Here is a 16,936-nt window from a genome sequence, read left to right on the forward strand (position 1 = left end):
GCATCTTAACAAAATTAGCAGCTAGAATTGATAACCTCATTATAAAATTTTTTCACAAAGTATAGAAGTTGGGTTGTACTGCATAAAGGACAGTTTTTGCTTTTAACCACACAAAACTACTTGCTACACAAAAATACCTCCCTACAAAAATCTCATTGTGCATTTATACTTGAGTACTCTTTTGTGAAGCAAACATGACCAGATTCGCAGACTCAGGCATTCGCAGATTTCTCTCAGGAACATTCCCCCAAATATCCACGAATTCCAGTTTTTTGTTCATCAATTTCATCATAAAATGGACATTTTGTGATAAAGCTATTTAAAAAACCAGGTACACAAATTTTTAGTGGGGTTTTCTTGAATTTTAACTAACAAAATAGGAGGTTTCAACTATTCACGGGGGGTCTGGAACGCATCCCCCGCGAATACGGGGGGACCACTGTATACATTCTACATATCTAAGAAACATAAAAGGCTATACATTCTCAAGAAGACTAAAAACAACAATTATCATATTTATGTAACTTACTTTTAGAGGATCCACATCGTCTTCCAATTCCCATGTGGAATCTTCATAAGGCAACGCCTTCCACTTAACTAGGTAGTGCTTAATTTCTTTTTCCGTTGTGGGATCTGTTGTCTCAGACAAGTCCAGAATACGGTCTACCTCTGTGTAGTCAGGATTAAAGGCTTCTTCTTCTAACTGTCGCAAAGTGTTAGAAAATAGGTAAATTATGTGGCATTTTATAGCCAAAAACTCCCTTAAAATTCAAATACAGCATAAATAGGAAAAATTCTGTCAGCACTGTACTTATTTGATTACAAATATTCTAATTATAATTAGGAAAACGATAGCATGATTATGAGGCGTTACACATGTGCAGAAAATTTTTCAAGCTCACTCATATGGGAAATTTTTCAAGACTACTCACACAAATTGAAGTATAGTTTGTATTTGGTCAACAAAATATATTATAAAATATATTTGTATTAAATTTTTCAAGATTACTCACACAAATTGAAGTATAGTTTGTATTTGGTCAACAAAATATATTATAAAATATATTTGTATTAAGTTTTTTTATTGAAAAATAAAATCAAAATTGACTATAAGCACCTTTTCAATTGATCAAACCGTAAAGTCACTAAAGTAAGCTGGTAGCTTTGAAGGCTTTATCCTAGAAACAGGGTAAAGCACCAGCCAACACTCAGACTGCTCTAACTTCATATTCTGGTGTCTCAAAACTTGACTTGTATAACTTCAAACTATTACACGTGTTAATATCTGGACGAATCAAATAATGGCAGTTTTTTCCAGGGACACAGTTTTATAATAATAATAATAATAATAATAATAATAATAATAATAATAAAAAAAAAAAAAAAAAAAAAAAAAGAAAAAAAAAAAAAAAAAAAACAAAAAAAAATGAAGTCAATAATAAAGTATTTTTAAAGCAATAACCATTTACATGAGCTTTGTGCCTTATTAATAAATAGTCACAACGAATGGATTTTAGATCAAGAAAATTTATATATAAATGACATTTATTTCTGATGCAAATACTATGATCGTATCACTATAACATTTTTATCCAAACCTGGCTGGTATGTCCCTTTATTCTGAATGGTAACTGATAAGCAACATCTTTAACACAAAACACAGCCAGAGCTACCTGTCTGCATTCTAATTCTCTCCATTTTTTATTACTGACATCTATCAATGAATCTAGGATGGACTTCTAATGTAGGGCTAAACTGGGTTAGATATAGGAAATTGCAACTTTGGATATACTACCAATAACTAGTGAGCAGCTGGTTACTGAAACTTTTCTGTAACTTAGTATTCCTTGGATCTTTGTAGGGTATAGTCAAGATTTATAATTATGGCAATGTGCTATGCTTTGGGAAATAGGATTTTGTCGAGCATCATATTTGTCAAGTATTATAATGTTCAAATAATATACCTTATGCTCTTTCAAAGGTCTGTGTATGTATTTAGCTCCGTTTACCTTGCAATTTTGCAAAATATTAACTTATAATTATTTCTCCTAATTATTTTTGCACAGTTTATTTGCTAGTACTACAATAAGTTATAATTTTTGTATCATTAATACTTTTCTGATAAGCAGTATGTGCCTTGGAGGACAGCAGTATACAGAAGTAACGAACAAATGTAACAGATTGAAAAAAAAATACTCACAAAGTCCATCACATTTAGGCTATTTGCTCTCTTCTGCTTAAATCTCTTGATTTTCCCACTAATACGTTTATCTCCTTTTAAAAGTTCCTCTTCTGTTCTCCATTCACAGTGTAGATATGAAAATGATCTATACTTCACATAAAACTCATCAACATCAATTTTCTTTGGTGGTCCTTTCTGCTTTGGCTTTTCTTCTTCTCCTGAGGGAATAACATAAGATCTTAAACAAACTATTCATGTACAATACCATCAGTTATGACAAATAACTTTAAACCTGTGAATCTGTAAAATCCTTGAAAATTAAAATTCTGGTTCAATTTTATACAGTGACACCTTGGTAATTATACACTTCGGAACTTGTTGAATTCAGTACCCAATTTATTTTGAGAGAAAAAATTAATTGGCACTCAACAATGTGCTACCACATTTATCACCACATTCATCTCAAGATGCCAGGATGCATTACCTCTTCCAAACCAAACGGTGCAGCATTATTCACACCGAGTTCTCATTGCAGAATCCCTATCACTCCATTCTAACCTTTTTAGTCATTTGTTTATTATCTTCGTGTATACAGTACACATCATGGTTCAGGGGTAATTTTAATTTTCGGTAAGACACTAGGCTATATTTATTCTGCTTGTAACATTGTCTAATGGTTCCACTCATTGTCTAAAGGGCATGCCAACACCAGAAGGCCCCATTATCCAGAAAGGGCTTCATTCTACCTTACAGCTAATACCAGAAAAACACAGGCGGAGAGAATGATATTTGACCTTGTAAGTTCACAAATTTTGCAGTTGAAAAAAAAGAAATTAAAAAATGAAAAAACTGAAAGTTTTCAACAATATCGTGGGGGAAAAAAAAAAAGTTGCACACAAAAACTAATTTTCCACACTTGTTATAGAAGCTGTAAAAGTTTCATTTGAGATTGAAGGCATTTATTTTTGAAAAAAAGTTTTAAACTTATATTTCATAATACATACCTATGAAACTATGACAGAAAGCAGATTTTTACACTATCAACTTTGTCAAACTATAAGAAATATGCCTTGAAATTTACAATATAGTCATCAAATGAATAGAAATGTTTTCTCTCTTGACTTATGTATTACCTAAATTTGCATTTATGGGGATAGCCAATGACATATGGCCCTATTATAATGTAAATGACTTTCCACCTAATGACTGAAGGCTATTTCCTTCTAATCTTTAGCACTTATTCTACGAATAATACTGAATAAACACAAGTCTTTTTACATTTTCTTGGAGATCAAAGCATTTATAGTCAGTTCAAGATTCTACAATCGCTAGGGTGGAGCTGGGAAAAGAATACAGTTCTGCCAGATGTATTTATTCTTTTAAATCACACCCTCGAGATTAATCCCTTGTTTATGGCTTTAGCCCAGATCTGTCATTTGCTGTAGCACTTTGTTTTCTAAAGAAACAAGTAAATTTTGATTGTTCTAAACCCTCTTGTGCACAGGCCAAAAATATAAGGGTGTAAAGTACACAACTTTTTCCCCGGGCCGAAAGGAACACGTACCTGGAAAAGTTTTTTGGTTAAATTCAGTACATCTGAACTATAACTGACATATGCTTCTGGTTAGTGTTATGTGAGCAAATGATTTGAATTATTTCCTAAAGCAATCAGAACATCTTTACAAGGCTTAGAAATAATAAAAACAATGTGATGAACATGAAATTTTAAAGAAAAATCTTAATATTTTTTGGGAAATAATCATGAAAAATATAATAATTAGGATTGGGGAGCTTGTTCTCTACCTACATTGTGTAGAAATGTTTAATCTTTCACATGGAAGCAATAATTTTGCTATATATGCGTTTTCTAATGAGCTGTAATCTATTAAAAAATGCTAATTTTTTACGGGGTGCAATTTTCAGATTTTCCGACCTACTTGTGTTGACGTTTTGTATAGTAGCTAAGCAAGCTGGCTGCGTTGGGTTTGCATTTTCTTTGAGATTCATCATCTGTCGACCGCATGCGTCATCTACGTTTTCTATGATTGATGTGTTTTTTTCCGTTCATTTTTCACAAAAATAACTTACATATGATACACCCTGCACGTCATCTGTGCACTTAGGAAAAAAAATTTATTGACGCGCTACACGTCATCAGATCACGAGAGGGTTAATGGTTTTCCTATATTTTTTGTGTGCTTTTTGGAAATAATAATCACAGTTCTTATAACCACACCATAAGGTGTTTAATGCTTCAAAAGCTTTAAAATTTATGGGGATGGTTTAGCAGGAATGTTTGTTTGTATGGTGTTTTTACGTTCCATGGAACCAGTGGTTATTCAGCTACGGGACCAACGGCTTTACGCAACATCCAAACCACATTGGGAGTGAATTTCTATCACCAGAAATACACATCCCTCACTCCTCAATGGAATGGCCGAGAATCGAACCCGCGACCACCGAGGTGAAAAGCAAACACCAAACCAACCACGCCACTCAGGCGCTTTTTAGCAGGAATGGCTTTTCAAGCCATTTCATTATTGCCCATATTCCAATTTCTGCAGTGATCAATGTATTTTTTCAGTGCAGGTTAATTAAGCTACTTATCATTTAGAAGAAAAAAATAAATTAGTACCATCGCCCTAACTCTGTGACAAGGCGAGGGCTACTGCATCATGAGCGGGTGCAGCTAAAGAAGCGAGCTCTAAATGTGATCAGAATAGGCCAGTTCAATATTGGGTCTATGACAGGAAGAGGAAGAGAGTTGGCAGAGTTAATGAGGATAAAGAGAGTGAATATTTTGTGTGTGCAGGAAACTCGATGGAAGGGTAATAAAGCTAAAGAACTAGGGGATGGCTACAAGTTAATCTATAGTGGAGCAAATGAGCATGGTAGGAATGGCGTTGGAGTAGTGTTGTCGGGGGAAATGAAGAATGCAGTGACGGAAGTGAGTAGAAAGAATGACCGCATTATGAGAGTGAAGATATGTTATGGAGGGAAAACAATGAACATCATTAGCACTTATGCCCCACAAGTGGGCTGCACAGAGGAAGAAAAGAGCCGTTTTTTTGGAACGAAATGAGTGAGGTAACGCAAGAACTGGAAGAGCAGGAGAGACTGTAGTGGGGGCAGACTTTAATGGACATGTCGGAAATGAAAAGGATGTAATTGAACGTGTGCATGGAGACATGGGATTGGGGAGAGAAAACCCAGAAGGAGAGAGTATAGTAGACTTTTGCCGTGTCCTTTGATATGGCAATAGTGAACACATTCTTCAAAAAGAAGAGGGAGCACTTGATAACATACAGGAGTGGCGGTAGATGCACACAAATAGATTACCTCCTTTACAATAGATCAAGGCTGGTGGAAGTTAGGAATTGTAAAGTTATCCCAGGTGACCATGTGGCCCCCCAACATAGGCTCCTTTGTATGGATTTAAAGATGAAAAGAGAAAAGAAAACGAAAACGAATGGGGTAAAGAAAATCAAGTGGTATAAATTGTTAGGGAGGGATAATGATAAGAAGAGAGAGTTCAGGAGAAGAGTGCTGGGAGAGGTTGATCTGGGAATTGAAGATGTGGAGAATGGTGGAGGCATAATGCATCAGTGATTAGAAGACATGGAAAGGAGATACTAGGGAAACATCTGGAATAGTATGGGAGGAAAAGGAGAGCTGGGTGGTGGGAAGAAGAGGTGGGGGAAGTGGTTGAAAGGTAAAACGGGAGGCAAAGAAGAGATTTGAAAAGTCACAGCTGCAGGAGGACAGAGAAAGATTAAGAGAAAGAAACAAAGAAGTAAAAAGGGTGGTAGCTCAAGCTAAGGCAAGGGCATATGAAGAGGTTTATAATGAACTGGAAACCAAGGAAGGTTGAGTAAGATGCTCAAACTGTCAAAAGTAAGAAATAAAAGAACAAAGGCCATCACCCATATTAAGCAAATGAAAGGTAGGAATGGTACGGTCGTAAAAAAGGAAGAAGACATCCTGAAAGATGGAAAGAGTATTTCGAACAACTGCTAAATGAAGAAAATGAAAGACTTGTAAGAGAGGATGGACAAGTAAAACATGGGAATGGTAATGGGGATATCTAGGGATGAAGTGATACGAGCCTTAAAAGAATGAGAAATGGAAGGCAACAGGACCTGACTTAATCCCAGTCGAAGTTTGAAAGCCTTAGGAGAGAAGGGGTAGACATCTTGATGATCTGATGGTAAAAAAGGAAATATTCGAACAGGAAAAGATACCAGAAGAATGGTGGGAAAGCATATTGATACCTATATTTAAAGGTAAAGGTGATGTCCAGGAATGCAGTAATTATAGAGGTATAAAACTAATGTTCTCACACGTTGAAGATTTTGGAAAGAATCATAGATAGCAGGCTGAGAGAGGAAGTTAGAATAGGGAAGGAACAGTTAGGATTTATGAGGAAGCGGCACAACGGATGGAATATTTTGCATAAGGCAGCTAATGGAGAAATTCAGAGAAAAACGAGACCTGCATCTGGTATTCATAGACTTGAAAAGGCCTATGACGAGTGCCAAGGCAAGAAATATGGAGATGTTTGAGGGAGAAGATGGTGCCGGAAAAGTATGTCAGAATTATTCAGGAGATGTACAGGAATGTGTATACTAGAGTGAGGAGTAGTGTTGGTGAGACGGATGGATTTGAGATAGGAGTTGGATTACACCAGGGGTCAGCACTTAGCCCATTCATCTTCAACATCGTGATGGATGTAATGACCAGGGATGTTAGAGAAGCAGTGCCATGGTGCATATTATTAACGACCGATGACATTGTGTTTTGTGTTCAGAGGGAAGGAGGAGTTGGAGGGGAGTTGGAGAGGTGGAGAGCAGCACTTGAGGAGAGAGAATGAGAATAAGCAGATCAAAACCGAATATGTGTGTTCTAGTATTACTGAGGACGGTGGAAGTAGCATAAGATTTTGGGTGGGGAAGAAATAAAGTAAGTACAGAAGTTCAAGTACTTAGGGTCCGTATTGGAGGATAGTGGAAGCATGGACCAAGAGGTGAGACACCGAATTCAGGCAGGATGGAATAACTGGAGGTCTGCATCAGGGGTACTCTGTGACAAGAAGGTCCCTCTGAAAATTGAAAGGAAAGTTCCATAGGACGGTGGTCAGACCAGCAATGTTATATGGAACAGAAACGGCAAGTATGAGGAAAACAGAGGAGAAGAAGATGGATGTAGCAGAAATGAGAATGTTGAGATGGATGTTGGGAGTAACAAGGGAAGATAGGATTAGAAACGAGTATATAAGAGGATCAACAAAGGTAGCTGAAATATCGAAGAAAATACAGGAAGGAAGGCTTCGATGGTATGGACACCTCATTACGCAAGGCGGAACGTCATGTTGGAAGACATATGATGGAAATGGAAGTGCGGGTAGAAGAATAAGGGAAGACCAAGAAAGAGATGGCGTGATTGTGTACGGGAAGATATGGAATTGAAAGGTATAAATGAGAACGAGGCACAGACAGAAATCGATGGAGACGACTCATTCGTAATGGCGACCCCATATAAAAATGGGTTTAAGCTAGGAAGAAGATTAATTACAAGGTGCCTAGTTTCATTAACCCTTAAACGCCGAGTGGACATATTTTACGTCGACATACAAAAGTTTTTTTTTAAATTCGCGGAAAAATACTTATAGGCCTACCAGCCGAAAACTCTTGAATCACGCGCCTTAGGGGATGCTAGGAGTTCACGGATCAAGGTGTTGTTTCGTTTACAATCGTTACGGCAGGGGCGCAATTGCGAATTTCTTTCTTGCCGCACTAAAAAGTCCTCCGTGACACATCTCGGAAATGATTTTGTCACTGACATAATTTTTTGCCCACCCATTTTTAAATTAGTAGTTACAAAGAGTATTATGTATGAAAATGTGTGCATTTGTATGGTCGAATACAAACAAACAAAAATTCTCATGATTGTGCTTTTATCAGTTTTGAGAATTTTCATATAAATAGATGTGCCAAATTTTCAAACCTTCGGTCAACTTTGACTCAACCAAATGGTAAAAAAATGCAATTGTAAGCTAAAACTTTTGTATTTTAGTAATATTCAATCATTTACCTTCATTTTGCAACAAATTGGAAGTCTCTACCACAATATTTCGATTTATGGTGAATTTATGAAAAAACTTTTTCCTTACGTCCGCGCGGTAACTCTTCCGAAAAAAATCATACGTGCGATTGTGGTAATGTTTGCACCATTTTAATTAGCCGTTACATAAAGTTTTATATAGGAAAAAAGTTTTTATTGTATGAAATGTGTCAATTTCATGCACAATACAACTAAAAACAACCCATGGTTTGTAGCTTTTATCAGTTTTGAAATATTTTCATATAAATAAAGATAAGTGACAAATTTTCAACCTTCGGTCAACTTTGACTACCGAAATGGTCGAAAAACACAACTAAGATATAACTCTTATATTCTAGTAATATTCAATCATTTACCTTCATTTTGCAACAAATTGGAAGTCTCTAGCACAATATTTCGATTTATGGTGAATTTATGAAAAAAAATAACATTTTCGTTACGTCCACGCCGTAACTTCCGAAAAAATCATACGTGCGATTGTGGTAATGTTTGCACCATTTTAAATTAGCCGTTACATTAAGTTTTATATATGAAAATGTGCGCAATTTCATGTAGAATACAACAAAAATAATTGAAGGTTGTAGCTTTTTCTAATTTTTGAAATATTTGCATATCACGATAAATAGAAAAAAACTACGTTTGGTCAACTTTGACTACCGAAATGGTCGAAAACGCAACTGGTAAGCTAAAACTCTTACAGACTAGTAATATTCAGTCATTTATCTTCATCTTGAAACAAATTTGAAGTCTCTAGCACCATATTTAGATGATGGTGAATTTTAAAAAAAAAAAAAAAAAAAAAAAAAAAAAAAAAAAAAAAAAAAAAAAAAAAAAAAAAAAAAACAAAAAAAAAAAAAAAAAAAAAAAAACTTTCCTTCCCTACGCGCGCGGATTCTCCGCCGCAAATCTCCGAAATGCATACATCGCATTCTCGGAATATTTGCTGTGTTTCATATTAGACATTTCATAATAGAGTTTTATATATGAAAAAAACAAAAAATAGTTGAAGGTTGTAGCTTTTCTAATTTCCAAAATAATTGCATGCATATATAAAAAAACTCGACATTCGGTCAACTTTAACTCTTCAGATATGGTCGAAAACTGCAATTGTAAGCTAATACTCTTACAGTATAGTAATATTCAATCATTTGCCTTCATTTTGGAAGTCTCTAGGACAATATTTAGATTTATGGTGAATTTTTGAAAAAAATATTTGTTTACGTCCGCGCATTACGAATTCATGCATCATTTTGTGATAATATTTTTTCTGTGTTGTTGCTTTTATTGTTTTACAATGTGTTATATACCAAAATTATTGCAATTTAGTGTACATTAAAAAAAAAAAAATTAACTCGTTAACTTTAACCGTTTTGCGCATAGCGCGATTTGAATACAATTATATATGAAATTTTGTTTTCGCGCTATCTCATATCACATTATTTATATATGATAATGATAATTTTTTTCATTTCTGATGGTTACATACTAGACTTCAGGCAATGAGAAAAAAAAAAAAGGAGCCAAAAAATGAACTCTTAATCTTGAAAACTAAGTGCGCTGTGATTTTTAAAAAAAAATATTTTTTCCGCTTCCGCGCTCATTCCGAGACCCCCCCGGCACACGGAAGACGATTTTTAATATACCCCTTCGGCGTTTAAGGGTTAATATAAAATGTTTATGTTAAGCACAGTTTACTTGATCCGGGAGTAAAGATGTTGGTGGTTGGGAGATTTGATAGGCTATGGCTATCCCTTGGACTATCAATAGTACTGTCAGTGACTGGCGGCTCGAGGTGACCATCCTGTTCTTGCTTAGATCGAGCTGGCCATTTAACCCTTACTGGATGGGTAAATATATTGATAGGCAGTTCCTAAGGCCAGGTAAACTTTGAGGTCGGCCACCTTTACGCAAAAAAGCAGATAAATTGAAAGAGGAGATGTGCAAATGCACATGGTGAAAAAAAATTCTAAAACATTTTCTATACCTTTCATGAGAAGTTGAAAATGAATATTTACAATCCCTTGTGGGCCTCGCTTACGAGACTCAAATTTTTACCACCTTAAGTTTTTTCTAATAAATAAGTTTTATTTAGTTTTGTAAACTATAATTACAGCTACACATGTTAAGCTTTGTTAAACTGCAGCGTTCCCAAGCTCTCTCTCTCTCTCTCTCTCTCTCTCTCTCTCTCAGTTAGCATGTAGATAATTTTACATTGATCTAATTTTACCTAACCAAAACTGTAAATGTGCCATTCTAAAACAGAGCATAACTAAGAGTTGTATTAGTTCAAATATAAAGCCCTTTGGTCATGAAAATGAATTTCAAAACAATGAGAAAGAAAGAATAAAGTTCTTAAAAACAAGGCTGAAAAAGCCTTCTAAAAATAGATCATCAGATATATATATATATATATATATATATATATATATATATGGGATATATATATTATATATATATGTAATCCTCATGCACACCAATCCTTTACCAACCATGTATTGCTCTTTTTTTAAGGTTAATATATTAAGCTAACTGTTAAATGAAATTACAGTAACCTTAATTTCATTAAAAAGTTGGCTCAATACTTAAGGAGCATGATTGGTCATATTTAGTATTTATAAACTCAAAAAGTACGCATCTATTAGTATTTCTAGAAACCGGTATCAAAGTAATGCAAAAATTCACGTTGCGCGAGGGGGTGTGGACCCTAACTCATATCAGTTCCGGATGTGACTGTATGGGAAACACAGGAAAGTCACATTACGTAGTACAATAAATATTATATTTCATCAATATTGAAACCTTATGATGACACTTCTAAAAAAAATAATAAATAAATTGATTTACAAAATGTAGGATAAGTTCTTGTATACCTGAAGTATAGTAGCAAGCAGAAAAGAAATTTAGTTATAAACATTAAACATAAGAGCACAGCACAGCACAGAGAGAGAGAGAGAGAGAGAGAGAGAGAGAGAGAAGAGAGAGAGAGAGAGAGAGAGAGCCGAGAGCGAGAGAGAGAGAAAGAGAGAGAGAGAGAGAGAGAGAGGAAATTTTATATATATTACCAATAATTACTTAGCTAATGGTTATGCTCACACAGCATCCCAATTAACAAAATTTGTGGACAAGAGACTGTTGCAAAGTGAGGGTGACAGCCCCTGCCCACTGCAACGGGAGCTAGAAAGCGACAGAAGGCAGCAGTGTCATTCTAATTTATTGCCGCAGCATCCATAAAAAATCAGAGGGGAGGAAAGGACTCCGATTTAGTAATCACTTGGTAAGTGTATATAAAAAATTTAATTTTATCATAAAATATAATAATTTTTATGAAGTTACTTAGACTTCTTCTGTTTGGATGTATCAAAAGACTTCATGAGGTCATAAAGCTCTTGATTAGAAGATAGAGCCAAATTTCAGATAGATCCAAATTTCACAGTTTGAAAGCTGAGGAAAGCATGGCCCGGTAACCTTTAAAAACCTGCAATCTGGGTCTACGATGTTCAGAAGAGTGGATAACCCTTGGTGGTATTCCTAGTGTGGTTGTCTGAATAGCCACGGTCTTTGGGGGGAAGTAGCCTTGGGAAGTCCACCAAAAGACCTATAGAAGATACAGGAAACATTCCTTCTTGGGCCAGAATGAGATGCGAACTTATTTAGGTCTTCCCTGTCCAAGCTAAGGGAGGAAAGGCAATAGAGATCCAAACCCGACCAGTCTAACAGCATGGTGTCCGTGGCTCAAGCCACAGGATCCGGGGCTGGAGGGCAGGAGAGAGTAAGGTGGTTGTTCTTGACATGGCAAATAATTCTATGTAGGATCTGCCTCACAATCTCCAAAGGTCAGTGAACTTCCAGTCTGGCAGAGGGAAAAAGAATGTGCGTCCCCAGGTTTCTTGATATAAGACAAGGCCATGGTGTTTGTCCGCATGCACAACAACAGTCTTGTTGTGAACCAACAAGAGAAATGAAGACGGCCCAGATGAATGGCCTTCAATTCCTTGATACTGATGTGATTTGACCCTGGAGACCATGTCCCAGATCCCTTGTTTCCCTAGAAGGGCACCCAAGCCTAGATCCCTGGGCATCTCCTAAGATCCCGGGGCGATCTGAGTATTAGTCCAGATTAGGGTTGGGAGGAAGAAGGGCTCTCTCCTGTAAAAATCTTCTGTCTGGAAGCCACCAATGGAGGTGAGACTTTACCTCCAGAGTGATAGTTGAGACAGTTGAGTCAGGCAAGTCTTCCTGTTCCAGTTGGCTTTGAAGAAGAATTGGAGACTTCTTGTGCAATCTGCCAGTAGAACAAGTCCTCAATTGAAGACAGCATTCCTAAAAGGCTCATCCATTAAAAGGTTGAACATGGTGAGAGAGAGGAACTTGCAGACAGTCTGAATGCAGTTTGCGACTCTTTGGGAGACTGAAAAGACTGAGACTTGAGAATCATCCCCAAATAAAGAATCTCCTGTGTCAGAACCAACTGGGAATTCTGGAGATTAAGAAGAATTCCTAATTCTTGAGGGAGTTTTAGTGTTGTTTGAAAGTCCTTCATACACTTTCCATTCACAAGGGAACAAAGAAGCCAGTCTTCTAGATAAAGGTTGCTGCTGATAACCTACAAGATGGAACCATTTAGCAAGAGGAGAGAGGACTCGAGAAAATACTTGAGGCGCTGTGGAGAGGCCGAAGCATAGGGACCACATGAAAGGCTTTTCCCTGGAAGACTAACCTGCATGAATGGGGATCTGAAACCTTGCATCTTGCATATCTAGAGTGATCATCCAATCACTTGGATGGATGGAAGCCATGACTGACTGGCTCATCTCCATCTTGAACTTGGAATTTTTCACAAAGCAATTGAGGGCACTTATGTCTAGTACCAATCTCCAGCCTCTGAATGCTTTGGGAACTACGAAAAGTTGTTTGTAGAAGCCTTGGGAGTGAACACTATCTATTTCTTCTCTGGGATCCTTCTGAAGAAGTGAGGATACTTCCTCTGAAAGAGCCAAGTGCCTCTCTGAGCCTCCTTAGTATGCTGTCAAGGCGATGGGAGAGGAGAGTAAAGGAGGTCCTCCCCATATAAATGGGATGCAGTAGCCCTACTTTAATACTCTGATGATCCATGGCTAAGCTCCTTTGTGATTCCCACTTCTCCCCAGAGCGGAGTGAAGTCTGTCTCCCAATGGGGGAATGAGAGCAGGAAGTGCAGAAACAAGAGCTGGGCATGTGGTATTGTCAGTGGTGGGTGCACAGGAGCCTGGGATGGGAGCGGAGCCGGAACTGGACTCTCAGAGGTGGGAGCCTCGTGACGAGACAGGTCGAATCCTGGGATTTAGCAACAGGATCGACAAAGGGGACAGCAATCCGTAGGCAAACCCCATCAGCCACCTTTAGACCTCCAGTACATCTCCCTGGTGCAGGGGTGCAGGACAGTGACCTTGTCTAGTAGAGCTGACGGGACAGGAAACCACCTCCTCCACTAACACATCACAGGACACTTTATCAGTATGCATTTTATCACCACAAAAACTTCCAAATTTGTCCATGAGGACTCGAAGGGACGCCCCAATTTCTGGCAAATAACTAACCACTAGATTAAGTTTCTTGTTAAATTTGGAATTAATCTAGACTCAAAGACTGGCATTGGCATTGGGGTCAGAAGCATGGGAGCTGAGGCACAGTAGTGTGTGGAGGAATAGGAGGAAGACTGAGGATGGGAGAGAGATTTAGAGGGAAGAGCAAGACCAGAGTTTATCTTAAGCCTAGGCAAAGAACTTCTACTAACAGAGGCCCTACTTTTGGCACGAGGGGACGCCTTTCTAATACTATTTCTCTCCAGTATATTCAGATGTGACTCAAGTAACTTCCACCTACTTTCATCCCAGTTCTTGCAGTCCAAGCAAGTAAGCTCTCTTGTACATACTTGCCCCCTACATTTATTGCACATGGTATGTGCATCATAACAGTTTGGTTAATCTAGTCTTGCAGCGAAGAGTGGAAGCGCTAAAGAATCCAAAATACTAATAAATATTTAGTAAGAAGAAAATAGCTAAACGTGCAAAGCGGACCAAAATGCTACAGTTGAGAACTAAAGAGGGTTAATCACGGCTTTAGCAAACCGGTGAATCATGAATGCAAGAATGATGTGTTGTTGATTGCATGGCATAAATTAGAATGATGCCACTGGCTTCTGTCAGTTGCTAGCTCTTGTTGCAACGGGCAGGGCAGGGCAGGGCAGGGCCCGTCACCCACCCTTTACAACAGTCACTTGTCCGCAAATTTTTTAATTTAATTTAGGATGTGCGAGCACACTCATTAGCTAGGTGATTACTTGGTAAGTTACTTATATAAAAAATGAAGTTTACTTCATTCAATATTTGTGTTTAATCTAATTATTGTTTTTCCTATTTATGACTATACAGTAAAAAACCAAAGTTATGCGAGGATAGATTCCAGACCCCCTCGCACATGGGGAAGTTTCGCGTGTTTGGCACGATCTCTAAAAATACTAATAAATGCTTGCTTCTAGAGTTTAAACACTAAACTATATATGAGGGCCCCAGAACCAGAAAGTCGGATATGCCACTTCCACGGATTTGGAGTTATGCATACTGGTAGATTTGGCAACCTTTTCTCTGTGTGAGGCATTTCTAGGCCATTCCACCATTTACATACGGTCGAAATTCCTACTGGGACAGTCGGAATTATCGATTTTAGCTACAGGAAAGAACATGACTTCGAGCGGTGCTGGCAGCCGCTCGACGCTTCATGAGGACCAGATCGACGCATATCACTAGCGCTGATTAAGCCAATGAGAGCGCGCGTCACTTCGCGGGTAGCGAATTCTAGGCCAATGAGCGTTTTTCCCCATAAGGCGCGTGTAAGCATCGACCAATCACCGCGCAGCTTACAATCTCCCGCCGCCAATGTTTACATCTCCACTTCAGGTGATCATAGCGGGAGATTACGATTATCCGTTGTGTTGTGCTTTATTTTGTCTAAATTACTCTTTATTTGAGTACATTATGTCTTCCTCTGGCAGTAATAATAGTCGTAGTACTAGTAGTAGTAGTAGTAGTAGTGGATGAGGGTCACAGCTGGTAGCGATGTTTGGAGCTAACAGACTGCAATCTGATCGAGTTAAGTCCCCTTCACATTGCAGCTTCTATTAAAAGGATGGGGGCCCTAGTAGTAGTAGTAGTAGTAGTAAAAAAAATTATTACGATAATATTATTATTGTGTATTATCGATGTTAAACATCATGGTGATTCAAGGTTATCATCGTCAACATCATTATTACAACCATCATAATATTATTTCTATCATTATTATTATTATCATTATTATTATTATTATTATTATCATCATATTATTATGACAATAGTATTACTATTCTATTATAGTATTTTCTTGTGATTGATTATAAGTATCGATGTATTATGATGATGAAAGGATATCATCATCATCAGTGTCATTATTAGTACTAATATTATTGTACTATCATCATTATTATTATTACTATTATTATCATCATTATCATTATTATTATTATTATTCCCATTGTTATTATTATTACTATTATTATTATCATTAGCAATACTCGGTTTCTTATCACAAAAATGTATCGTCTTTTCAGCACACTATTATTACTTATCAATATTATTATTAATAGTATTCATTAATCATTATTATTACCCAGTATTATTACTATTACTCTTATTAATATCATCATCATTATTACAACAATATGATAACACTTTATTATCGTTTAACACATTCAATTATGGTTTAAGTGCTTGTTATGACTCAAATATTAAAAAAAAATGGGAGTTTGGCAGACATTTTGAATGCTAGCGCGCAAGCGCACCCAACAATTTTTTTCAAATTTTCACAAAAAACTTATAAAGAGTATAGCTTTCATATGAAACTAAGTTTAAATCGATATCTTTCTTAGAAGCAGAGTAATGAATGATAAACTTTGAGGCCAATTTACTTATTTTTTAAAAAGTGGTATATACGACTCGCTGGTTCTCAGGCCCTCATATGGGGGTATAAGGGCGAAAAATGCAGTCATGAAAAAATTCATGGAGCTTCGTATGGCAATGGAGAATGCGTATAAGAAATATTTCGTCAAAATTCCTCTTACTTTCGTAGTTACAGGGTACTTAGTAAAAATAACTTAATAAGCCAAAAATATTGATCCATACAAGAAAATACAATATTTCTTCTGTTATCGTAAATTTTGATAATTATTGTCAAAGAATTGTGAGCAATGGCATCTGTAGAGATTCCATGATTCACAAAAGGGAAGGTTGTAGGCTTACCAACATTCAGTGCGAGAGGAAACATGGAAGATTGTACACGTTTGAGTTTCACCTCTGAAATTAGCTTGCTTTTATATCAGTTTATCTTTGTATTGGCAAGAATTTCATTCCAAAGAGGAAAGACAAGCAAAACACCTTGTTAACATACAGAAGAAGAATTTGCTTTAATATGAGTTCAGAATATCATAATATCCACGATATTAGCATAGTTAGTGAAGAGAGAGAGGGCAGGGCTTAGGGAGGGGTGCGTAGTAAGTAATGCCCAGTCTTGTCTGACGCACACGTCGCCCAGTGTCCCAGGCTACGGTCTTTGAGCAAAGGG

General features: G+C 36.9%; 1 protein-coding gene across 6 annotated transcripts in view; it reads right to left on the reverse strand.

Annotated features, from left to right (window-relative positions):
* Window positions 1-16,936, reverse strand: part of LOC135224627 (chromodomain-helicase-DNA-binding protein 7-like) — a 271,651-nt gene that overhangs the window by 149,580 nt on the left and 105,135 nt on the right. For all 6 annotated transcript variants that reach the window (XM_064263825.1, XM_064263824.1, XM_064263819.1 and 3 more), the window contains 2 exons: window positions 2,201-2,400; window positions 530-703 (listed from right to left, as the gene is read on the reverse strand). In XM_064263825.1, the coding sequence (XP_064119895.1) occupies window positions 530-703; window positions 2,201-2,400 (374 nt within the window). The remainder of the gene's footprint in view (window positions 1-529; window positions 704-2,200; window positions 2,401-16,936) is intronic.

Source organism: Macrobrachium nipponense, chromosome 12, assembly GCF_015104395.2.
Source record: "Macrobrachium nipponense isolate FS-2020 chromosome 12, ASM1510439v2, whole genome shotgun sequence".
Classification (NCBI taxonomy): domain Eukaryota; kingdom Metazoa; phylum Arthropoda; class Malacostraca; order Decapoda; family Palaemonidae; genus Macrobrachium; species Macrobrachium nipponense.